Genomic DNA, 25,607 nt, shown 5'->3' with positions numbered 1-25,607 from the left:
TCTCGGAGAGGAGATCTTTTAGATATGACGGTCTGTTGCCATGGAAACGGAGGAGAGATGGTTTATCGTGGAGTGTGCAGGTTATAGGGGGCCAGTGGGGGTACGGAGGATGGGCGATGGTGGCTCCAGGAGCCAGACCAGCTGGTGGAGTCACTCCAGTCCAGAAGACGTGGTTCCGTTTCCTGACCCTTTATCTCCGTAATGCGTGTTCAGAACAAAGCTCTGGGCTACAGCTGCTAACTAGCATGTTGCTAACATACATGAAGGAATGGATGCTAGTATCCTCAGGACTGTTTGTTTGTTTGTTTGAGGTTTTCTGCATCAGATGTTCTCCTGGAGGAGACGTGAGCGACTAAACTGTTTCCATCAGACAGCAACAACATGCAGTTAAAAATAAAAGCTGACTCATTCAAGGAGGTGTGTTGTTGCAGTGAGGACTAATCAGCTCCACTGAGGTGGCAGCAGGTGGACGGCTGGGCTCCTCACAGGTGTGCCTGGTTTCAAAGTCAGCTGAGCTGAGAGGAGACCTGCGTAGACCTCAGTAGGTCCGTATGTTCCACAGACAAAATCCCATTAGATCTGATTTTAGCGGGAATGAACCCACATTCAGCAGAACCTGTGAACAAAGCCGCGGTCCTGAACCACTCCTGGGACTTCCTGGCCCATCTGAAAACACGGGAAACTCTCAACATCTCTAACAAGTTAGACGATCACAGCAGCACTGCTCTGTAAACAAAGACACCCCCCCACCGCTTCGCTAACAAGGCAGGCTAACAAGTCCCTCTCCATCTCCGCTACTCGGTAAATAAAAGGAAGGATCTGGACTGTGTTCACCCCAAGAGTGAGGAGGGGGAGGAAGAGGAGCAGGGTGAGAAGTAAACAGAAGATCTCATCTTCAGCTGAACACTTGAACTGAGAAGACCAGCAGAAGAGAGGGACTCACACTGGAACCATCACCTGGGCCTCAGCCAGAGAGAACATACAACACCGGGCTCACGTGCACTCATTTGACTGCTATCATTCATATGTGCACGAGCAAAGGAGTGTATGTTCTGCTGCCTCAGCAGACGTCAGGAGAACCAGCAGCTGGTCCACACCGGACACCTTCAAGCTCACCTTCCTCTAGAGACCTCTGACAGACCCAAACCTGAGGACTCTCCTCAGCGTGGTCCATCCTTCTCCACAGTCACCCCTCACACACCTGAGGAGGAGTTCACACACACACACACACACACACACACACACACACACACACACACACACACACACACCTGAGGAGGAGTCCTGAGCTTCTGCTGGCAGGAGCCTCACAAACAGGCTGATGGGGAAAAGTGAGACGGAGAACCGGAGAGGCGGCTGGTCCTCACAAACATACAAAACTATTTGTCCAAAATACACACACACTCACTCACACACACTCACACACTCACACACACACACACACACACATACATTCCTCCGCATTGAGAGGAGCCAGATGAGGTGGCTTGGGCATCTAGTTAGGATGCCCCCTGGGCGCCTCCCTGGTGAGGTGTTCAGGGCATGTCCCTCTGGTAGGAGACCCCCGGGAAGACCCAGGACACGTTGGAGAGACGCTGGAGACTATGTCTCTTGACTGGTCTGGGAACGCCTGGGGATTCCCCCCGGATGAGCTTGAATAAGTAGCTGGGGAGAGGGAAGTCTGGGCTTCTCTTCTTAGGCCGCTGCCCCCGCGACCCGACCCCGGATAAGCGGTAGAGGATGGCATTATAAAGGATTAATCCTTGTTAGCGATTGTGCTCTTTAGGTAGTTTTTGTTGGGGTCCAGGGTTGTGTTCTTCCTGCAGGGGGCGTGGAGGAGTTTGATTGGCAACAGCTGGCGCTGCAGGCAGGTGAACGATTATCACCTGGCCACCTATTTAAGGAGGGAGCACCTGCCTCTCAGAGCCGGAGTTCAAGGTCTCCAAGCCGTCTGCTGGACCTGTGAACGTGCAGAACCCGACTCTTCAGTCCCCTGCAGTCCAGGAGGACTCACCTTCCCTGCACGTTCAAGGTCTCCACGCCATCTGCTGGACCTGTGAATGTGCCGGACCCGACTCCCGAGTTCTCTGCAGTCCAGGAGGACTGCTTCTGTCTTTGTTTTTAGCAGTCAAATAAACTCGTTTGGACCTTTTCCCACTGTGTTCTTGGCTGCTCTCAGGACCAGGAGACAACCCTCCCATAACAGTTTTAGTGTAAATGTTTAGAACTGTCCTCAACATTCACCCTGAATAAACCAAAACTCCTTTAGAAAGTCAAACATGATGATCACACCAGGATAAAGTCAGGTCTATATTAACGACCTCGTGGCGCAACGGTAGCGCATCTGACTCCAGATCAGAAGGTTGCGTGTTCAAATCACGTCGGGGTCAAGCTGTATGTGAATCTCCCTGAGGTGGGATCAATAAAGTTTATCTTATCAACTCCACTAAAGCATAAATGATATTTCAGGACTTGTATTTGAACATCAATTGAATTATATTCAAAGACAGACGATATTATAATAAAATAATGCAGATTTCTTTTTTTTAAAAAGATGATTTTTGCTCCCCAAGTTCACTTTATTGGTCTGTTAGCCTCTTGGAGCCAGGTGAAGAAGTTGCTCACGGATGTTACAGCAACTGTGGATGACCTCCATTTAAAGAAGGTCTCATCCTGGATCACTTCTTCGTCCAACAGCACATCAAAAAACATCCTCAGCAGACCTACACAGACACACACACCAAGTCAATAGAAAAACACCTCTGGCTTCTGAATTTGGAGTTCAAAGTTAAGATGGTCATGACTCTGTTCATGGCTGATGGGACCCTCACCATCAGGTTGGTCCATGTGAACCACCAGCTGCTGCACAACGTTCAGGACCACCAGCTGCTTCTGGTCATCCTCGATGTACCTCTTGAGGAGGCTGACTCTCTGGAGCAGCTCGGTGGTTCTCAGCGAATAAACCCCACCTGACAACACAAACACTCTCTTCACACCACTGTAAAGACCCGGAACACATCTAATCATGGACCAGAACGTGTCACACACTGGGTTTGTGGATGTGCTCACATCATAGAAACCACACGTCTATGTGGAGTCAAACTAATGAATCATGTTTTTGGACAGAAACAGGCTAAGCCAACAATGACCGACTGGTACACTGCTCTCATCATGGCCCTCACAAACCCCTCTGATGACCTCTGCCTGTCATTGAGGGTGTTCCGGGAGGGGGGGAGAGGAACCTTTGTTAGTTTCATGCCAACAGTCACAATCTCTATTGAAAGATCTGGTTTAAAGGTCATTCTCATCGTGAGTTACCTGGATCCACTCTTCTATCTTATCATTGACACAGTTCTTCTGCAGGAGCCTTTTTAGTTCTTGGTACACTTGTTCTTCATCGCAGAGCCAAGAGGGTTCTGATAAGGGTCCTGCCTGCTTTGGGGGGTCTTGGGTTCAACTGCAAAGAGCAACAAGGAGTGAAAAACCCCATCCAGATGTCCGCTTTAGAAATGCACCCAATCTTTTGGCTTTTTCAGTTATTTACCTGGAATCTTGGTGACACCAGGACATGAGCTGCTGCCCAAATAGAACCGCTTCCTGTCTCCATCACAGTCGCGACTGGAGTCCTGGTTGACCTTCCCAGGAATCTCTTTCACGTTCAAGGATTGGCGGCCATCTGCCGACCTGCCACCACCTCGTTGTTGCATGGTGGTTTGCCTGTTCTTGGACCGGGGCTGCTCCCTCTCTCCAGCCTGCTCCACCTCTTGGTGAAGCTGCTTGATGGTTCTGGGTCCCTCATCTTTCCGGCGGGGCACCCAAATGTTCTGAAGACCACACAGGAGATGTGAGCAGGCAGATGCTTAGTTTTGGATTAAGCTTCACAAACCTTCCGTGGGATGTAACTATGTAGGATTTAGGTCTTTGATGTGAGGTCTTTCATGTTTACTCCAATGAAAAACCCCTGTCATTCATGTTGAGCCTTTGATCCTTTGACCTATGATGTGCTCTGTGACTCCGCCTCTCCAAGCAGATCCCACCATCTGGCTTTGTGCCTTTGTTCTAATAGTCAATCCTCCACCTGCTTTGATCTTTAGAAGTGATCTGACTCTCATCAGTTTTATTCCATTAATTAAACCAAATTCATTTCTACCGTGTCCATGAAGAATTCCACAGGTGTAAAACAAGCTCATCTGTGTTCACTTTGAATTGCAGCAGGTGTGAAGCATGTGGCAAACGTTGCAGACACACACATTTAAGCTGCTAACGTTGGTCTGAATTTGTTTAAAGGTGATTGTAAAACACAGTGTAACTTTAAGTGGTGACATGCGTAGAGATTTCTGGGCTTGTCAGGAGGCTCGTCTTGCTGTGTGCTGTCTGTGGTTCACAGGTTTCCAGCAGGGTGGAGCTAACCTAACTGGATCACCTGGCCAGTGATCTGCAGGTTAGAAAGCTCCACTCGATCCAGCATCTGGTGGCTTTTTCTCCTACCTCCACCTCATGTCCCCAGCTGCTTTGCCTCTTGGTAAATTATTGGATTTCGCACCGACAACCTACATCACCCCTTCACTCACTTCATCCAGGCACTTGCTCACACCCCTGATTTTCACCCTCACCTGCCACATTCCTTTGGTGGGTCTTTTCTTTCTGGTTTAAGAAATAAAGGCTTAAATTGGTCAGCCGCTTCCTCTTTTGTCTTGGACCTCACGAGCGGGCTAAAACTACGATAAAACTCACTATTTTCGGTATCTTTAATTAAAATGGAATGATATTCATCTGTTTTTATTTAATTTAGTATTTGTATGAAATAAAGCTAGTTTTTACTGATTTATTTTAATCATTTTAATCGGACCATATGTCAAACATGCTAGTATACGAACTGTTTCCATTTATTTGGTCATCAGAGGTGAGAAGGTTTACGACGGAGCAAAAACAGGCCGTGAAGACTCAGGACAACGCTGACGATCCTCCCTATCGATCCCTGGATATGGCGAGTGTGCTGAACCAGCCATGGGTGACCGGGAACCACATGACATCGACTGGTATTAAACAGGCTGAATCGGCTCTGCGGGTCGATCAGGGGGTGTTGGGGTCAGTGGAGGAGACCAATGAATGGTGAACGTCACCTCTGTCTTTAGTGCTGTGGCTGCAAAGGGTGTTGTTAAAGGGACAGGACCAGCACTGAGAGGAACCAGAACCGGGCATGTTACTGAGCAGAGGCAGGATCATGTCCAGATAACAGTGCCTATTACTAGTTTGGAACCCCTCGCCAAAGGGGGCGGATCCCTCTCTCCTGGCTGCAATAGACACAACATCCGTGAACCACCCACGGTGAGAAGGTGTGGGACTCTGGATCTCTTCCTGGAGGTCTTGCCTGGAAGATCTGCTGAAATGTCTGAAAAACAGAGCTCCAGCTCGGCTTCTGCCCGCTGGCCAGCTCTCTCGGACACATAAGGGCTGTTTCAGGCCATCTTCAGTCTATTAGAGTAACAAACAAAAAGCAGCTACCTGGACTTGGAAATGCAGGTTTCACCGGCGAAGGACGTCTCAGCAGTTGCGGGACTCACCTGAAAAGGGTTCCGGACTGGATAGACGGAGTTGAGTTGAGGCCGGTGAGGGCATGGCTGTGGCTGTCTGAGGATTCCAGACCCTGGAGAGCTGTGAACCACAGTCATGACTGCCATCCGCTGTTCCTCCTGACAGGATCTTCTGTCCCTGCGCCTGTGGCACAAGTCCATCCTGGGCCAGACTGTACTGTCCAAACCACTTCCACAGGACTGCAGTGCGGGAGGGTAATTCATGTCAAGGTTTATGAGCAGTTTGGGATTCGTTCAGCAAACAAATCTGTCCAAATCTTCAGACAATATTCAATCCACGTCCAAACACAGTCCAAGCGTGTCTGAAACCACCTGAGATCTAAACCAGATGATGGACTCTGGCCTCCAGCTTTTCCTCAGCCTGGATGGTGAACCTTCTGCACCACTCATACACTGCAGGGTTTTAATGAAAGCGAGAGGCGGTAATTCAGCTTCCCATCATCCCTCAGCAGCCTGCTGCTGCTGCTGCTTCTGCTTCTGCTGCTACAGGTGCTGCTTCTGCTGCTGCTGCTGCTACAGATGCTGGTGCTGCTGCTACAGCTTCTGCTGCTACAGCTGCTGCTGCAAATGCTGCTGCTGCTGCTGCTGCTGATGATAATTCTGCTGCTGCTGCTGCTGCTGATGATGATGATGATGATGATAATTCTGCTGCTGCTGCTGCTGCTGATGATGATGATGATGATAATTCTGCTGCTGCTGCTGCTGCTGCTGCTGCTGATGATGATGATTCTGCTTCTGCTTCTGCTGCTACAGCTGCTGCTGCTGCTGCTGATGATGATTCTGCTGCTACTGCTGCTGCTGATGATTCTGCTTCTGCTGCTACAGCTGCTGCTGCTACAGCTGCTGCTGCTGCTACTACTTCTGCTGCTACTTCTGCTGCTGCTACAGATGCTGCTGGTGCTGCTGCTACAGATGCTGCTGCTACTGCTACAGCTTCTGCTGCTACAGATGCTGCTGCTGCTGTGATGCTACAGATGCTGCTGGTGCTGCTGCTACAGATGCTGCTGCTACTGTTACAGCTTCTGCTGTGCTGTTGTGTTGCTGTTGCGCTCCAGCTACTGCCGCTCTGCTGCTGCTGTCCTGCTGCTCCTGCTCTGCTGTGCTGCTGTGCTGTTACAGCTGCTGTGCTGTTGTGTTGCTGTTGCGCTACAGCTGGTGCTACTGCTGCTGCTGTGCTGCTGGGTTGCCTGTTGTTACCTGCTGGTTTACACTATTGACTATAGGGCTACATCACAGTGGCAGAAGACACAAGTCAACTGACACAACATCCATGCTCCTCGTGCACGTGTGTGATGGAATGAGCAATAACTGGAGCTTCATGCTGCACGTAGCTGCAACAGGCAGAGTGACTGACAGCTGAGAGGACAGCTCAGTTCAGAGGAGGCTGATGATGACGCCATTGGAGGACAACCAGCCTGTTTAAGTGGTCACAAAAGCGTGCACACACATGTGTGCACGCGCAAATCCATTTCCTGCTCATTGTTCTTGTCTTGGGAAGGGGGGTGGGGGTGTTGCATCACTATGGCAACAGCAGGGCCCAGAGATCAGGGTGGGAGAGTGAGGAGAGTGTCAGATTCTCTTTGACTTCTTCCAACATGTTTGCGTTGAAACATCACGTCTGAAGGAAGGCTGAGATCATTGAACCTTCCCCCGTCACTGGTCACATGACACCAGACCACATCAGTCACATGACACCAGACCACCTGTCAACCTGTACAACCCTGTGGTCCAGATGTTAGCATGGCCACCTGCAGCGCCATGTTGGTGCCCTGGTTCTTCACCACACCAAGGCTGTAGTTCCTTGGTCTCTACCAACAGGGACCTGGAGCCCCACAAAGATGGTTCAGGGTTCAGAACTCAGCTCGGTTTCTTTATGAATCAGGGAACCAAAACACTGGTTTGGTTTGGAATAGTGACCATTTAACTAGTTGTCAAACGAGGGGATGATGGTAACGTCCGTGTCCTGATTAAACGTTGATGGTTTTACAGCGACAAATATCCGGTAGCTCCGATTATTGATTAGCTAGACATTATCACACATGTTGTTCTTGAACATGTGCGTAAAGGTAATCAATGTATTGTCCCTGCTACAATAGCCCCTCAGGCAAAACAGCTGATGCTGAATAGCTGAACATTTAATTATATAATCAATAAAACACTCCGCTTCAGTAAAACGGTAGAACTTCAAATGGTGAAAAACGCACGAGAAATCGAGGATTGATTCCCATATTTGCATCAGAAGGGAATCGAAATCTTAAGAAGCAAGAAAAGGATAAAAAAGAGATCTAGAACAGCAGAATAAGGAGTTTTATTATGAGTCTGTAAAGATCCTGTAAACTGAGGTTAAAGAGATCAGACGCACAATCTGGAAGAGCTCCAGTCTGGAAGAACTCTAGTCTGGAAGGAGTCCAGTCTGGAAGAGGTCCAGTCGGGAAGAAGTCCAGTCTGTCTCAGCCTTGATTGGGAGCGTAGATGTTTACTAGACAGAAGGTGAGGCCCTGAGACTCTGACAGCTAAAGCGCACATGTTGAAGTAAAAAATGAATTAAACTAGAAACATTATAATGAACTGTCAATAGAGGAGGAGAGGAGAGGAGAGGAGAGGAGAGGAGAGGAGAGGAGAGGAGAGGAGAGGAGAGGAGAGGAGAGGAGAGGAAACCATGACCCAGTGGGGTGACAGAGGCCTGTCAGGTGATCATGTTTCCGGACCCCGGCAGCCTTGGCCTATAGCAGCATAGCTAAGATGTGACCTAATGATTAGACGACCCCCTAAGTATGATAATTTGTCTGTCTATGATAATAACTGGAACTACAGAATAAGTAACAATAAGCTTTTTCAAAGAGGTAGGTTTTAAGTCTGATCTTAAAAGTAGAGATGGAGTGAGCCTCCCGTACCTGGACAGGGAGCTGGTATTTAGGACCTCCCAGGACCGTGGTACCCCCCTCTTAAAAGCTGGCTCTCATCCCATGTCTGACCCTCCACTGGAGGTCAGCTGTCTGCTTTTTACTGGGCAGCTTATAGACGCACCTCCAGCTTCCCTTTAGGGAAACATTTGGTCAGAGAAAACTAGTCCACCTTGACTCCCTGCACCCCAATCCCGAGGCCAGTTTCAAAACCATGACACAGAGCTTGAAATGTGCGCAGCTGCGAGGTTAAGCAGGACAGGACGTGTCCATTCCCCGACAGCTGGAGCGATAGTCAAGGCTGGAAGCTACTGAAGGTTCTCCAATGGGACACCACCCTCTCAAACCCTGCGGTGCAGTCGATCAACTTCAGCAGCAATGGGTCCGTCACAGTCCAAGTACATGTGGGGGAACTACGGTGAGTTGAGGATTTTCTCCCTGCTCTGAGCTATGTGAGGCTCCTGTAGTCAGGCCAGATCTGCACCCAGGTGAATCTCTTCCCCTATGAGCCAATTCCACAGACACTCAGAGGGACAAGATCTAATGTCCTGGTCAGGACTGAAATATAGCGACAAGGCGGAGCTGGACTCCTGATCCCAGACCAGTTCACCATTAAGGTAAGGTTTATCTACCTAGACGGCTGAACCTTCCTCAATCAGTGTGTCTCACCAGAGCTCCAAGCCACCAAATTCGGGCTTCTTGAGCCTCCACCTCTTCCAGAAGCACCTAAGGCTCTCGCAGAAGACCAAACCCCATCACCAGGGGAACCCACTAACTCTAACTGGGGATCTGTGATGCTAACCTGGATCGGAGTGTTTGTGGGACGTAAAACCCGCCTAACCAAGCTGCACCGACCCTGTTGTTGCTGACCCCCACCCACGTGTGCTGTCGTGCTCCTGGGTGAGTCTCCAGGTGTCCACCAGGTCCAAACGTGGCGATGTTCCTGAGTCTGATAGATGATGGAGGATGCGTTTCCAGCCGTCTTTCTCTATGATCAAAGCTCTCTTCTGTCGCTCGGAGTCAGGACGTCCCTCTGATGATGTCCTGCATAGAGCTGTTACATGATGGAACAGAGAGGAGGAAACCTGTGGTTGTGGATTTGGTCTTGTTTGTTCTGTTCTAAGTGCTGTTATGTCTATTTTAACCTGAAAATCATTTTTTCATCACACAACAAATCAAAGTCAACAAGCCTTTTAAGACTATTAACCAACCTTGTGGATTTATCAGTGTCGGCAAAATCTGGAGTAATGGACAGCGGAAGGGACCATCATGTGCGCTGCGGGTCTTTTTTTCAAACTCGAACATAATTATGTGCTTAACAGGACTATTTTCTCTTTGTCTGTTACAGCACACTCACGTTAATTGAGGCTTGACAGTAGAAATTCTGTTTACAGATGGTTCTGGTACAAAGGCTGCAGTCTGAGGACTGACTGGGCACCACACCAACACCGAGACAGCAGACTAGCTGGAGCCAAACGGGACAGGGTAGATTGTAAAGTTCCGTTCAAGGGCACTGGCCCGAGTGTTGACCGGGAGTTACACACTCACCATGCTAGCAGGAAAAACTTTAATTGAGATTTAAAGCGGGACAAAAGAAGATCAGCATGACTCTGAAGTCAGTCCAGAAGGAACTGGAGGACCCTGGAACCTGGAACAGGCTTATGGCCCGAGAATGTTGGGGGTCAGGACTTGAACCCAGGAGGAGGAGGAAGAGGATGATGACTTGGGTAGCAGTAATTGTTTCGCTGGTGGGATAGGCCCACATTAAAGGCAATGGCAACACCTGGCAGCACCTTTGACCCTGGGTGCTGCCTTTTCCGTCCGGCTCTTTGCCCATTGGTCCATATCTGGTGCTGCTTCGCTCTGCAGTCTGACAGTGATCTGATGGCCTGTCTGAAGCCTGTCCTCGCAGTCCCAACCCCTTCAAAAACTTGGTTGTCCCGCTCGTTCCAAGGGGGATTCTCAGAAGCTTTCAGGCATTAATGATCAGACCATAATCAGGAAGAAGAAATTAAACGTTTGCAAAGTTTATCGGTCGTCTCAGGAGACATTATAAGCTGCAAGTTACAAAAACCAAAAACGTGGAGAGGAACCAATTACCGTGAGACTCCACGGAGGCGTGTCTAGAGGCATTCAGTAAAAGAGTAAAAGAAAAACAAAGAACATAAAGCTTAGATACAAAAAATATGAAAACAATCTGCCTTAATATGCAAGACAGATTGCTAAACCGCAACGTTAAAGGGATCTGGAAATATTCAATAGCATTACTGGGAACAGGGAGACTGGATTCAACGGATCACTTGACAACTAAAGGTAGGCGGATCACTCAAACAAACGTGATAATGGGCCGATTCCATCTGGCCGGAGCAATGATGAATGCTGGTAGAAGGAGTATTCAGGGTTAGGGTTAGCCTAGCATTAGCTTAGGGTTACCTGGGACGATGCCAGACCCAGAGTCCACGCCTGTCGAGCTGCGAAGCTACAGCAGCTAACAGGAGCCACCGCGACCACTGTTCACTGTTTGAGTGGAGCCTGTGAGGAGGCTGCACTTCCTGTTCCTGCTGGAACCTCTCGGTCTCTGGAGGAGTGAAAGGAGGGGAGGACCAGCAAGAGCATGAGGAGCACGGGGAGCACGAGGAGCATGAGGAGCTCAAGGAGCACGAGGAGCACGGGGAGCACGAGCAGCACGAGGAGCACAGGGAGCACGAGGAGCACGGGGAGCACGAGGAGCACGGGGAGCATGAGGAGCACGGGGAGCACGAGGAGCATGAGTAGCACGAGGAGCACGAGGCGCATGAGGAGCACAGGGAGCATGAGGAGCACAAGGAGCATGAGGAGCACGGGGAGCACAAGGAGCACGAGGAGCACAGGGAGACACATGCAGTCAAAGATGGTTGTTGTTGTTGTTCTTTGCTGAGATCTTTGTGTCATCCCTCCATCAGGCTGTTTTGATTCACTCACTCACACTGTCAGGGTGTTGAGCCCAGCTCTACAGCTAATGCTAATGATAACTCTGTCTGTTGTATTTAGAAGAAGGAAACATCAAACACAGCTGGATTCTTGTCTGCATCCCTTCAGTCTGTTTTATATGTAGGACACATCGTCCCGAACAGCTGGAAGTGTGTGATGAGGACATTTGTCCCTCCTCACATATGCACATCGGACACAGTTTTATGGAAACTTTTAAACCCACAAAAAGGAGGAGAAACAATGATGGGAAGATTTGCAAAACATCAAACCTGTGAAGCCCCAACAAGGACTGTTCACTCTTAAATCTGCAAGGTGAAAACAGCTGTGCGAATGCTACTGTGCTAAAGTGTTCAAGAAACAGCTAACGCTTAAGTGTTTATGCTGTACTAATGCAGTTGTTTGTGATCCTGGGTTGAGGCTAAAATGCTACTGTGCTAATGCTAAAGTGTTTATGGAGCTGTCCTAATGCTAAGGTTTTCATGCTATTCTGTTACAGCTCAATGCTAATGCTAATGCTAAAATGTTAATGCTGTGTTAATGCTAAAGTGTTTATGCAGCTCTGCTAATGCTAAAGTGTTTATGCTGTGCTAATGCAAGGTATTATGCTCCTGTGTACGATGTTGGCCATGCTAGCTCTAACAACAACATGAGCGATGATAAAGGTGCGATAAATGACAAGGTTGAGCGATAAATGACAAGGTTAGCATCATGCTGCATTACAGCACGACGCTAACCTTGTGAGAACTTTGACGCTAGCAAAGCCGTTGAGCATTTCAAGGCTTCTGAACACCTGTGCTGATCTCAGAACGCGGTGGATGAGCATATTTAGAATGTTAAGACCAGCTGCAGAGCACCTCCAGTCGTGGGACCAGAACCAGGACATGAGTGTCTTCTGAGGGCCATTTCAGTCCCAGCACTGGCTCGCCACCAAACAGACGGACAGCCGGACGGATGAGTTGAGGTAAAAGCTCTGCAGAGAGGAAAAGACAAGATGACCCATGATTCAACGTCCTGATCTTCCTGTCTTGTGTCCACGCAGCTTGATCAATATTCATTCAATCACATTGATTTACCTGAAGGCTCTCAGGACCGTTTGGAGACAGGAAGTGAGGAAACTGCAGAGGCTTCTTGCCGTTGTAACGCCGATCGACCCGCCTGTCTGGCCTGGCTGCTCTCTCCTCCCTCATCGCTGCTGCCGTGATAAAGGAGTTGGTTTACAGCCCCCCCTTCTCCCTTCCGGATGATTCCAGGATCAGATGGTTTTCCCGGTACGCCTGTGAACCCTATGAGGTAAACCAAGGACAGTTTGGGATCTTCACAGCCAATAAAGGCGGTATTAGACGCAGAAGCCCTTCTAGGGTTTAATTACTTCGGTCCCCCCCCCCCCTCGGTCCAGTCCTGCACGTCACCCATCAACTCAAAGACTCACTGACTCCTACAGACGGGATGTGGTACTGCAGGGCCAGGAAGGCCCACACATGCACAGGCAGAGGGAGGATAGGGGGGCAGCAGTGGGTGAACCAGCCCAGAAGGAAGAGGAACCCAGCAGGAACCCAGCAGGTTTCGGTGTTTATGAATAATAAAGTCGATCTGAGAGAATGGAAGCGTGACAGGACACTAACATTTGGGCACAATCTACAGTAGTCCAGGTGAGCCCTCGTGGATTTGCTCAGTATGTCATCATAGGCCGATGCGATGCGGTTTGTGGCCCCGCGGTAGGAGAACTAGACCTGTTTTTCCAGTAGTGCCTTTGTTTTCTACGGCAGCAAAGAGCCTTTGAAGGAGAAAGTGACTCTAATCACCACCAACATCTACAACAAGGATGAAGCAGAGAATCGTTTGACTTGCGTTGGCGACCGCAGCATTGGGTTCAGGACTTGGGGGGACAGGGGTGAGGCTGGACCGTAAGCAAAACCTCAAAAGATGAATGAAACTCATGAGTGATCAGGTCTAAAATGGCAGCCAAAGACTGCAGACCTGCAATCATCTGGTTCCCGAGCACATCACGCACAGCTCCAGCTGCGGACGGTTCCTGTGGTTCCCAGAGTCCTCCGAGGCCAGGTAGGTAGACCAACCGATTACCTGGAGGGATTGTCACTCAAAAACAGGAAGTGGGAGCTACCCAGTTTGGTTGGAGCAATCAATCAATCAATCTTTATTTATATAGCGTCTTTTACAATCAAAATTGTTTTAAGGCGCTTTCCAGAATCCCAGGGCCTGACCCCAGACAAGCAACAGTGGCAAGGAAAAACTCCCCTTTAACAGGAAGAAACCTTGAGCAGGACCAGGCTCATGTAGGGGGACCCTCCTGCTGATGGCCGGCTGGGTAGAGAGCAGAGATGATAATTATCAATGAGATTAGAGACTGATATCAGGAGGAGCAGGCGATGGTCCAGAAGGTCCAGAAGGTCCTGAGCAGATCATGGGCCTACGATATTTCGCTATCGGAACTCTCTCAGCAGGGGTCAGACATGCAGGACTGATACTCTTAAATCCTCCAAGACCACTAAAAATCGGTAGGACTGAACACTACAGGTGGTGACGAGTTGGACCTTGAAGGTCAACAGATCGACATGTCAGCACCTGTAAAGACACACATGGTGTTACCTTCTCATCCTAGAGGGCAGAACCACAGATAGTGGGCGATGTTTCCTGTAACAAGTGGAAAAGAAACACAGAAAATGGAGGGACGGTCGCTTGAGGAACCACCTGAACGAAGACCAGCACAGAGAAGAACGGCAGAAGTGGACGGAAGCGATGGAGCTGCAGGACGCTCTCTGCATGTTTCAGGGCCGTTTCCAGTTCTCTTCAGCATCATTAGAGCTGGAGCAGCTGTTGGCCTCCTTCACGTGTCAGTAATGAGAACTAGCAGGTTTAATGAAGCTGCTTCAGCACCAACTAATCCAGACTAATAAGATTCATTTGTCCTCATTCGCAGTCTCAATGACTCTTTCTTTCTGTTGGTTTGGGACTGAAAACTGTGCAAATCCGGTGAAAAACAAGTCCGTAATCGTCTGAGCTTTCATGAAGATCCAGCCAAACTGTCCATTCAGTCGGGATCTGATTAAAATCCCATCATGCATCAGTGTGGATGGACGATGGAGACAAGCTGAGCAGCTGATGTCCAGAGGAAAGACCAACTGACGCCCCCAGTGCCTGAGGACTTGTGACTCTGAGGTCATCAGATCATATAAAGGCTTTGCTAACTGTCCCAGACTCCCTGCTAACAAAAGCACCTTGAAGCAAAAGCGGTCGCACAGTAGCAATGTGAGAGCCAGCAGGGGAATGACCAAGATACCGCAAGACAAGTTCAATTAGCCACCAAATACAAGGTTTGCAAGAACTTCTCAGCACCAGGAGCCATCCAGCTAGCTAGCGCCGTGCTGCTAACAGGCCTCCGCAGAGCAGCGATCAGTCTTCCTCCAAAATTTACCACCATGGCCACACAGCAAAGACTGCTTTTGAACTGGACTCAAAACGTTTCCCAGCTTGGCCTCTCCACCAGGGTCACCAGGTAAAAGATTGAGAGGCTCTCCCTCCAGGACTGGGAACACCAACTGGGCCCAGTCTACCTGATGTTGTATTTGTGTTGTGATAGGTTTAGTACTTGGCTTATGGTTCAGTTGGCTCTGACACTTGAAGCACGAATATTTAATGGCTTTAGCAAGTCTTCAACAACCTCCATCAACCGGCAGAAAACAAGGTGCTACAGAAAAACACAGATAAATCCTTCGGATTTTAAGTTGCCAGAAACCAGAATGCAAAAATCTCAAGGGGAAAAACAAAGCTTGTGTGACAAAATAGAGGGACAGCAAAGACAGGAAGTAGCGGGCTGGACTTCCTGTATATGAACAACAAACGTAAACAAAATTGCGTCCTACTTAACACATCACTAACACAGACCATCTGTAATCCATGTGATGGGGGAAGATCAGCCTAAGGAGCCTGGCCTAGATGGTGTTGTGGACTCTGGTGGTCTTAGCAGCCTACATGAAGTGGCACTCAAACCCACAGAGGTCTCACGCTGGAGGACCAGCTGTGGTGGTCAGCAGTGATCCAGAACAACTGAGCTTCTACAGGGGCCACAAGGCCAGTAAGTCCAGTCAGGTGTCAGAGAAATGTCCACTGTTGTGTAGCCTCCCATGAAGTTAGGGGACGAAGGGAACGCCAAAAATGCCACCACAATGGGGGGATAAGCCTCAAGAAGACTCCAGTTTCAGGTGTATCTCCATGAGTTTCCAGAAACTGAAAGCCTCAGGGTAACCACCAATGGGCCCTTCCTTCCTGTGGGAATCTAAGGTGATGTGTCTCACGGCCACGCCCCCTATTTGGAGTAGGAGGGGCTCTGTGAAAGTGGAGGTGGTTGGGTTAGCAGGTCATGTTAATCCAGTGGGTTAGCCATGATGGTGCTCCACACATGGAGATACGAGAGCTGGAGACTCTATTATCACCATCAGTTCTCCTTTCCAGTATGTCCTTCTCCTCCCCCTTCACTGCCCTCTCTACCCAGCCGGCCACCAGCAGGAGGGTCCTCCTACATGAGTCTGGTCCTGCTCAAGGTTTCTTCCCGTTAAAGGGGAGTTTTTCCTGCCACTGTTGCTTGTTGGGGGTCAGGCCCTGGGATTCTGGGAAGGATCTAAAAGACAATTTTTGTTGTAACAGAGGCTGAAAAATAGAGATTGATTGAGATTGATGTCTTCCTCAGTGTTGCATTGGTCCTCAGGTTGGGGGGAGCTAATGTGCAGAGCTGTGAAAGCAAAGATTTGACCCCCTTCTGATTCAATCAGTCTGTGTAACATCGTTGTGACGAACAGCCACTGATACCAGCGTGAGGAGCCTGGCTTGTTTACTGATCCTGGACATGGTCCAGCCAGACCTGTAGGATGAGTGGACCAGATCTCCGTACGAGGACATCTGAAGGTGCCTCTGGGCCCCTGGACTTATCTCCATACACCGATGCTACTTTTGAAGTTCTCTGTAGTTGGCGTCTACTGCCTGTCTGTCCGTCCCAGGGAGACGGGTCCCTCATATGTGGAACTCCTGCAGCTTATGTCTTTCTCTAAAAGGGTTTCAGGTTTTCCAGACCAGGTTTGAGGGTCCAAAGACAGAAGATGTCACAGCTGTGCAGCTCGTAAAGTCCTACGAGGCAACAATGGTTGTGATTTTGGGCTCTAAATACAATAAATGTGAATGAAATTGGGACAAAGACGTCCTCATGGCTGATGCAGAAATTGGTGGTAACCACAGGGGGGACATGATCCAACGCCAGAAGGACACTGTTGTTGCCGGTCAGTCCTACAGTATTAGACACCACATGACTGAAGTAAATGTCCTCTCAGATGAAGGTTGTGTTTGTCCTCCATCTCTTCACCTGCCTCCCGGTGCTGTGTTGCTCTGTCAAAGAAGCACTCATCGTCCCCTCAGACTCCTCCTGTCCCATTAAGCCACGAGTCCCCCTGAGGGGTTAATTGCTGTGAGATTACAGCGGCGTTGGCGGCCTGAGGCGGTGCCACCATGGCGAGGACAGATGCCCCCAGAGACGCATCCCAAAGCCGTTACATCCAGCTGTGTTTCCCCCTGGTGGTGACGCAGCTCACTGCAGGACAAGTGACGGACAGGCGTCCTTCAGGGAGGCCTTCCAGCTCTATGAAGCAAGGTCCTGAGTCTGTCCAGGTTTCCATGTTACCTGCAGCAGAGGAAGTAAGTGTGATAAGCTGGTTGATATGATCCAGAGGCCGAGACCAAAGGTCAGCTCTGATAACACAGAACACGTGAGGGCAACGTGTGTCTTGAAAGGTGAGGACAAAGACGGTGTCCCTACAGAATAAAAGTCTGTCAGCTCAGCGTGTGTGTGTGTTTATATTTGTCCAATTTAAAATATCCTCAGACAATAACGGTCTAAACCGCCCCTGTCCGCGGTGTGTGGCGCCCCCTGCTGGCGCCCCTTATTTCTTACCGTCAGCTGTTAATGCGGTCCCACTTGTTTGACATTTATATTTACATACATTATACATTTATTCATGTGTGAGGAGAAGCTTTAACGTGTGAGTATTCTGGGCGGAATTCCCGTAAATAGACAAATATATGAAACACCACAAGGCAACAACATATTTGATGCCCGTATAGGGAATTTTAACCATTATTCAGGCTTTTGGGTGTGTTTGGGAACACTGGATTCATGCTTTATTACCTTTAAGGATTAAAAGAAAAGGTTGTTGTGTGGGCGCGCGTGAATGTGCATAAAGTTTATCTGAGTCCAGGTTTGAAATTGCGTTTATGACATTTACGGAATTTATACATTTAGATTAAAAGGTGAAGAGAAATGCAGATACTTGGTCGGAGCGTGGGGTCTCCGGCTCGGGCAGACGTAGGAGGAGGCGCATGCGCAATGGGAGACAGGGCGGTGATTCTCTTTTCTGCACTCTTTCCCATAGTCCCCCCCCCCCCCCCCCCCCCCCTTCTCTCTCTCTTTCTCTCTCTCTCCTTCTCTCTCCCTCTCTCTGGGAAAAACCCGAGCAGGAGGTGAGCAGCGGGGGAGGAGGCGGACTCTCCTGCTTCCTCTGATCCGGCGGAGACGGCAGCATATTTGGAAAAATTATTATCACAACTCCTGGCACCTTCTTCCTCCTCCTCCTCCTGTAACTCTTCCTCCTTCACCTCCTACAGTGGCAGAGGGAGAATTCCGCAGAGACAGATACGGATGTGCGTCCGAAAGCGCGGCGGATACCGCCCTCCGGACCTCTTCAATGCAAAGATTGTGAGTATATGATCGGCCTGCGCTCGGGGGGGGGGTCCTGTGCATGCTCTCCTGCTCTGCTCCGCGCGCTCTCCTGCCCTCCTCCCCTGAACCATTGAACTACCGAACTTCCATTCTGTGATCACCTTCATCACCACAGAAGAAATCAGAGAGATCAGCTTCTCTCTGAAAATGATTGTTGCTTCACACTAAACCAGCAACACACACGCAAGTAAAAGTACGAGAACTGAGCTCCAGGAACTAACAGCACCACTCGTACTACTGAAAGAAGTCACCCAGTATAACCAGTCACTTTTCCTCTCTGTCCCAGTATAACCAGTCATTTACCCTGTCTGTCCCAGTATATCCAGTCATTTACCCTGTCTGTCCCAGTATAACCAGTCATTTACCCTCTCTGTCCCAGTAGAACCAGTCATTTATCCTCTCTGTCCTAGTATAACCAGTCAGTTACCCTCTCTGTCCCAGTATAACCAGTCATTTAACCCCTCTGTCCCAGTAGAACCAGTCATTTATCCTCTCTGTCCCAGTAGAACCAGTCATTTACCCTGTCTGTCCCAGTATGACCAGTCAGTTACCCTCTCTGTCCCAGTATAACCAGTCATCTACCCTCTCTGTCCCACTATAACCAGTCATTTATCCTCTCCGTCCCAGTATAACCAGTCATTTACCCCCTCTGTCCCAGTAGAACATGTCATTTACCCTCTCTGTCCCACTTTAACCAGTCATTTATCCTCTCCGTCCCAGTATAACCAGTCATTTATCCTTTTGGTCCCAGTATAACCAGTCATTTAACGCCTCTGTCCCAGTATAACCAGTCATTTACCCTCTCTGTCCCAGTATAACCAGTCATTTATCCTCTCTGTTCCAGTATAACCAGTCAGATACTCGCTGTCCCAGTATAACCAGTCAGTTACCCTCTCTGTCCCAGTATAACCAGTCATTTATCCTCTCTGTCCCAGTATAACCAGTCATCTACCCTCTCTGTCCCAGTATAACCAGTCATTTATCCTCTCTGTCCCAGTATAACCAGTCATTTATCCTTTCGGTCCCAGTATAACCAGTCAGATACCCTCTTGGTCCCAGTATAACCAGTCATCTACCCTCTCTGTCCCAGTATAACCAGTCATCTACCCTCTCTGTCCCAGTATAACCAGTCATCTACTCTCTCTGCCCCAGTATAACCGTCAGTTATAGTCATTTGGATGGATGGATGGATGGATGGATGGATGGATGGATGGATGGATGGATCGTTGTGATCGCTGTGTTGGGCTCTGACATTCACTCTTTCCTCCCAGTTTCTGTTTCCTTATATTTATATTTTACGAACAGCTCCCATGCTAACACCATGGTGGGTGACCTGGTAACCTTCCTGCTCCTTCTTCTCCTTCTTCTTCTTCTCCTCCGTCTGCGTCTTATCTTTGTCTGCGTGGCCGTTTGTGTGTGAGAAACGTTGCTCTGACAAACATCTGCTAGTGCAGCTAAAAGGTACATAAACATAAACATGAAGAACCATGATGCTGCTGTTCCATACATGAAGGTCACGTGACCTCCTGTCGGGTGCCCAGCTGTCAGCATGTTAGCGTGAAAACGTCTGGAGTATCTCTGGAGATACAGCAGCCTGGACGTCCATCTTTGGTGTCCAGTGGTGGACCAGACTGATCCCATTTGTGCGAGGTGATGCTGGATGTTCGGGTAGATCTGAGGTAGACAACAGTGGACCTCAGGTTGAACAGGAAGTGACCGTCTCCGTAGCAACATCTGAAAACCAGGCCCCTGGTCAGAGTCTGAGATGGTTCCTCAGAGGTTCCCGCCAGTTTCCTGCTAAAAACATGTTGACAAGTCTGGACTGGACCGATGAGGCGTCCCAGTTTAAAAGAGGAATGTACCTGCTGGTTTTAGGAGCTTTTCACACGTGTGTGTGTGTGAGTGTGTGTGTGTGTGTGTGTGTGTGTGTGTGTGCGTGCGTGCGTGCGTGTGTGTGTGTGGGTCTGATTCATCAGTAGTCTCGGGTGTCTCAATACCTCTGACACCGTTTCCTGCTTCTCGACTCTCTTTCTCTTCTTCCTCCTTCTCTGGGCTGAAGCCGATCGTCAAAGCTGGGAGCTCAAAGAGCCAAACGAGTTGGAGGAGGTGACTCGGTTTGTTTCTGGTGAGTTCTGCTTTCTCGCAGTTTAACTGGTTTTACTGGTGACGGAGGGAGACGCCTGGACTTGAGGATGTTCCTGAGGTTGAGGGATGTGGTTGTTGTTCAGCAGAAATGCTTTTTATCAGGGCCAGAACAGTCACAGAGACACAGAAAGGAAGTTCCAGCTGTGACTTGGCACCGTTAGCATTTATTTAGCGCGCCGCTATCAGAGGGAGGAGGAGGGAACCGTCGCCGGGGTCTCCACCATCATCTCACCTCTCTCCTGTGTGAGGCAGCAGAGCTGGCCAGAAGAAGTCTTTAAACAAGTTTAGAGTCTGGTTTCCATGGAAACGCAGCGGTTGTGCTTCATCCTCAGAGGGCTTCGGCCACTCCGGACTCCCCGGTTCCTCCTGCCAGCAGGAAGGAGCCTCCTTCCTCGTTGTACAACTGGTAAAGCTGGTGAAGAGGCTGCTCCTTCCTGGTGGAGGTCCCAGGTGACCGTGGAGGAGCAGCAGGCAGCACGTTACGGATTAGAGCGGTTTTTACACGTGGACGTGTGGCGTCCCGACAGCTACCGTGTGAGCGCAGCAGCAGGGGGCGTGGCCTGTGCCTTGCTGGCTGGCTGTTTCAGGCTTGTTGACTGTGGGCCTGCATAGACACACATGCAGGTCACTTCCCGTCACGCCTGTTGTCATCGGCAGGGCTTTCACCAAGGTGACTCCAGGTGCACTGGTGAGGCAACAGTACACCTGGAGTCACTGGTGGTGAACACGCTGGTGGTGGTGAACATGCTGGTGGTGAACACCCTGGTGGTGAACACGCTGGTGGTGAACACCCTGGTGGTGAACACGCTGGTGTGTGAACAGCTGGTGGTGAACACCTTGGTGGTGAACACGCTGGTGGTGAACAGCTGGTGGTGAACACCCTGGTGGTGAACACGCTGGTGGTGAACAGCTGGTGGTGAACATGCTGGTGGTGAACAGCTGGTGGTGAACACCCTGGTGGTGAACACGCTGGTGGTGAACAGCTGGTGGTGAACACCCTGGTGGTGAAACGCTGGTGGTGAACAGCTGGTGGTGAACAAGTTGGTGGTGAATAAGCTGGTGGTGAACAAGCTGGTGGTGAACACCCTGGTGGTGAACAAGCTGGTGGTGAACAGCTGGTGGTGAACAGCTGGTGGTGAACAAGCTGGTGGTGAACAGTTGGTGGTGAACAAGCTGGTGGTTAACAAGCTGGTGGTTAACAAGCTGGTGGTGAACATGCTGGTGGTGAACACGCTGGTGGTGAACATGTTTCCATTTAATATATATAGAATATCTCATATATGAGATATTCTAGAAGTATCCTGTATCCTGTGCGTGTGTGTGTGTGTGTGTGTGTGTGTGCTTCTCAGTGTCACCTGATCTAATCAGATTAAAACTGCAGCCCAGATCCTGTTAAACATACACCAAAAGAGGAAGTGACTCTTTCTGCTGAAGAAATTCCTGCTGTCATTTTGAAACACACACACACACACACCACACACACACACACACACACACACACACACACAGTTTTCACCCACTCAGTAACGGCCTCTCCACCAGGTCCCGGACCTGCTCCTGAACCTGAACCGGGGCCACATGCAGTGCCAGGTCCAGAAGCAGGTCAGGTCGGAGGGGAGGAGGTCCTCCAATGTTCTCTCAGTCTGATGGTCCAGCCACTTCCTGTTCACTTACACACAAACACACACGTCAGGATCACTCAGTCTTGAGTTTGATTGAAGACACTGATTATTATCAACAGTCAGAGGTGTGAAATTAGCCAACCGCATGTGTGTGTGTGGTGTGTGTGTGTGTTTATACACACAGCTTAGTCACATGATGCATCACATTTTTTGTTGCGTTTCCTGACTGACTTTTTCACTTCCTCTCTGATGCCCTCGTTTCTCTTCCTCTTTCTGCTCTGTTTTCCTTCGGCCAACCATCTTTTTCTCTGAGAGGAGGAAGAGAAGAGGAGAGGAGGGGGGAGGAGAGGAGGGGAGAGGAGGAGAGGAGGAGGAGAGAGGAGGGGAGGGGGAGAGGAGGAGAGGTGAGGAGAGGAGGAGAGGAGAGGAGAAGAGAAGAGATGGGGGAGGGGGAGAGGAGGGGAGGGGAGGAGAAGAGGAGGGGAGGAGGAGAGGAGAGGAGTGGAGAGGAGAGGAGAGGAGAGGAGGGAGAGGAGAGGAGAGAGGAGGAGAGTAGAGGAGAGTGAGGAGATGAAGGGAGAGGAGAGGAGAGGGGGGAGGGGAGGGGGAGAAGAGGAGAGGTGAGGTGAGGAGAGGAGAGAGGACAGGAGGAGGGGAGGGGGAGAGGAGAGGAGATGAGGAGAGGAGAGAGGAGAGGAGGGGAGAGGAGGAGAGAGGAGGGGAGAGCTGACCTGCATCATGTGACTCATCATCTACCATCAGTTCCTGTTGGGTTGTCGATCAGTGGTTCATGTTGTGTCTCAACATGTGTATATTGTCTTTAATGACTGTACATAAAGGAGATCGTGACAAGACATGTTTTAATCTCAGCTCAGGTTTTTCACATACACACACACACACACACACACCGAGTGTATTTTGTAGCTCAATGAGGAGTTCCTGCGTGTACATTTCTAGTGTCCAGATTATTCTTCATGTTAGCATTAAGCTAATGTGCACCCAAGCATGGATTTAGTTCAACAGGCGAAGCTCATAAATGTGCTTCACCTGGACACTTCTTCTGTCTGTGCAGTACACAGGTCCGATCCCGGCTGAGCGCGGGGCTGAGCTGGCCATGGGGGGGGGCCAAAGCGAGACCTCGGCTTTGAGTGGAACGGGAGGGGAGCGGGCCATCACCACGACCCAGAATTCCCGACCCAATGCGTGTTGCTTCTGCTGGTGCTGCTGTTGCAGCTGTACATGGTAGAACACACACACACACACACACACACACACACACACACACACCCACACGCACACACATTATTTCATCATGTTGGTTTCACTGTCAGGAATGAAGAAGAAAGATGGAGGCGGAGCAGGAGGAAGAGAATATCCCAGGGTATGAAGATGGACACCATCCCTAACTGTGAAGTTTGGTGAGTCCCAGCGCTAATGCTGCTCATGCTAACACTGTCCTGATGCTAACACAGCTCCTGATGCTAAAATGGTGTTTCCAGTTGAATCGCAGCCAATTCTCACACACTTCGGAAAGGTCTTCTGTAGTTAGTACTTGACACCCGTAGTTTGAATTACATACTTTCCGCCATTGCTGCTGCTGTTGTAGGCTGCAGTGAAATGCATTGTGGGATACCTAATATCCCAAGTCCACACAAGGGTACTCTCAGGGGGCCTCCGGGGGGTCTCGGGGGGCCTCAGGAGGTCTCAGAGCTAGAGGGCCTCAGGGGGTCTCAGAGGGGTCTCAGGGGGGCCTCTGGGGGCCCTCAAGGGGTCTCAGGAGGTCTCAGGGGGTCTCAGAGGGGTCTCAGAGGGGCCTCAGAGGGGTCTCAGGAGGTCTCTGAAACGTCTGTTCTCTAGATTTCCATGAACCATCATCCTCTAATCTTATTGTCACATCAACATCTACTCTGCAGTTTGTCCCTGCAAAGACAAATAAAAAGGGTTGAAACCATTTTATGGACTGATAAACAGTCAGATAAAAACATTAGCTGCAATTTTTGGATTTTCTTTTCTTGATTTAAGAGTTTTTAATTATTGTAAAGTTGTAAAGTTACAGGAAAAAGAACTGATCAATGTCCTCTGTCAATTTGGATGGATGGATGGATGGATGGATGGATGGATGGATGGATGGATGGATGGATGGATGGATGGATGGATGGATGGATGGATGATGGATGGATGGATGGATGGATGGATGGATGGATGGATGGATACGCAGCACGAAGCCGTCCACTGAGGAGATCCGGATGTGGTCTCAGTCCTTTGAGAGGCTGATGAGGAACCCGGCGGGTCGGAACCTCTTCCGGGAGTTCCTGCGCACCGAGTACAGTGAGGAGAACATGTTGTTCTGGTTGGCCTGTGAAGATCTGAAGAAGGAACTCAACAATAGCATCGTGGAGGAAAAGGCTCGCTTCATCTACGAGAACTATATCTCCGTCCTGTCACCCAAAGAGGTGAGATGCTTGCTAACAGGTCGCTAACAGTAGCAGGTCAGTCACAGGTGAGTCACAGACACAGGTGAAGTCTTGGCTGGCTTTGATCTCTTTAATCTCAAAAAGAAACACAAATTCCAGACTTTGTACACGTCACAGCTAAGTCATGCTAACAAAAGTGTGCTAATGTGGGAAGAAGTGTTTAGAATGGGTCAGTTAACGTCTGTGGTCTTTCTCTACAGGTCAGTCTGGATGCCCAGGTTCGAGAGGTGATCAACAAGAAGATGCAGGATCCCACAGCGCAAGCGTTTGAAGATGCGCAGCTCCAGATCTACACGTTGATGCACAGAGACTCCTACCCACGATTCCTCTCCTCAAACATCTACAAGTCGCTGGCTCAAGGCAGCTCGGGGACCTCCTCCGAGGCCTAGTCCCCACCCCCCTCCCCTGACCCCATCTTCAAAGGACCAGGAACTTTCCTGACAGAAACGGGTCCCAGGAACCTGTCGGACCACCGCCAGGACCTCTCCTGGACACAGTATCTCCGCGTTTTCTCTTTTTTTAGCGTCTTTGTTAGTGCGCTAAAAAACAGCCTCATTTTCACATAAATTCAGTCCGATGACGAATATGAGAAATCTGAATATTTATGAGGAACAACAACAAAGACACAACAACAACAAAGACACAACAACAACAAAGACACTGAATCATGATGACTTTGATTCATGTTTCCCGTGCTGAATTTGTCAAACCCACGTTAGCATTTTTGCTAATTCCGCCAACCTGAAAGTTCTTCTCATCATGGTAAATAAACGTGAGCAGGGTTGATGGGAGCGCCCTCGTGAGCGCGATGAGGGGACCTTCCTCTCTGAAGCCTGAGCCGGTCCACAACGTTGGACTTAACCATGGTGACCGCCTTTAGATCAGCACAATTGTGACGTTTATGTGAAGGACGAAGGAGAAACATCTCAGACCTGAAGACAGAAAGATCTTCTGTCCAGATCCATCCCTGGGACATCGGGAGACTCAGGTCCCTCAGCTGATCTACTGATCAGGACTGGTTGGAGCTGAAACATCCCTGTGGACGGGGACGTCCTCACCAGCTTCCTGTCGTCTCTATTCATCCTCTCTTCTTTAGGTCATTTTTATTCACTCCATCA

General features: G+C 49.6%; 2 protein-coding genes and 1 non-coding gene across 5 annotated transcripts; 2 read left to right on the top strand and 1 right to left on the bottom strand.

Moving 5' to 3' along the window:
- The first annotated feature begins 2,318 nt into the window (after positions 1 to 2,318).
- On the top strand, positions 2,319 to 2,390 carry trnaw-cca (transfer RNA tryptophan (anticodon CCA)). Its single transcript has one exon. It is a non-coding gene; the product is annotated as a tRNA-Trp (tRNA).
- A 145-nt stretch (positions 2,391 to 2,535) lies between these two features.
- On the bottom strand, positions 2,536 to 4,013 carry LOC130530260 (eukaryotic translation initiation factor 4 gamma 3-like). 2 transcript variants are annotated; one of them, XR_008951776.1, is made up of 4 exons: positions 3,545 to 4,013; positions 3,319 to 3,457; positions 2,832 to 2,969; positions 2,536 to 2,723 (listed from the first exon to the last, which is right to left on the bottom strand). XR_008951776.1 is itself a non-coding variant. In XM_057041288.1 (2 exons), the coding sequence occupies exons 1-2, from the start codon at positions 3,025 to 3,027 to the stop codon at positions 2,575 to 2,577; spliced, it is 345 nt and encodes a 114-aa protein (XP_056897268.1). In that variant the 5' UTR covers positions 3,028 to 3,165; the 3' UTR covers positions 2,536 to 2,574. The 2 variants fall into 2 exon arrangements, 1 of the variants encoding a protein (XP_056897268.1); XM_057041288.1 differs by lacking the exons at positions 3,319 to 3,457; positions 3,545 to 4,013 and having other exon boundaries at positions 2,832 to 3,165.
- A 13,957-nt stretch (positions 4,014 to 17,970) lies between these two features.
- rgs19 (regulator of G protein signaling 19) lies at positions 17,971 to 25,275 on the top strand. 2 transcript variants are annotated; one of them, XM_057041264.1, is made up of 5 exons: positions 17,971 to 18,224; positions 23,088 to 23,257; positions 23,347 to 23,433; positions 24,234 to 24,468; positions 24,690 to 25,275. In XM_057041264.1, the coding sequence occupies exons 1-5, from the start codon at positions 18,168 to 18,170 to the stop codon at positions 24,876 to 24,878; spliced, it is 738 nt and encodes a 245-aa protein (XP_056897244.1). In that variant the 5' UTR covers positions 17,971 to 18,167; the 3' UTR covers positions 24,879 to 25,275. The 2 variants fall into 2 exon arrangements, with proteins under 2 accessions (XP_056897244.1, XP_056897245.1); XM_057041265.1 differs by lacking the exon at positions 17,971 to 18,224 and adding an exon at positions 20,220 to 20,373.
- Positions 25,276 to 25,607: the final 332 nt, after the last annotated feature.

The sequence above is a fragment of the Takifugu flavidus genome, chromosome 8, assembly GCF_003711565.1.
Source record: "Takifugu flavidus isolate HTHZ2018 chromosome 8, ASM371156v2, whole genome shotgun sequence".
Lineage (NCBI taxonomy): Eukaryota > Metazoa > Chordata > Actinopteri > Tetraodontiformes > Tetraodontidae > Takifugu > Takifugu flavidus.
The sequence above is the reverse complement of the archived record's forward strand: the minus strand, read 5'-3'. Positions and strand labels throughout refer to the sequence as shown.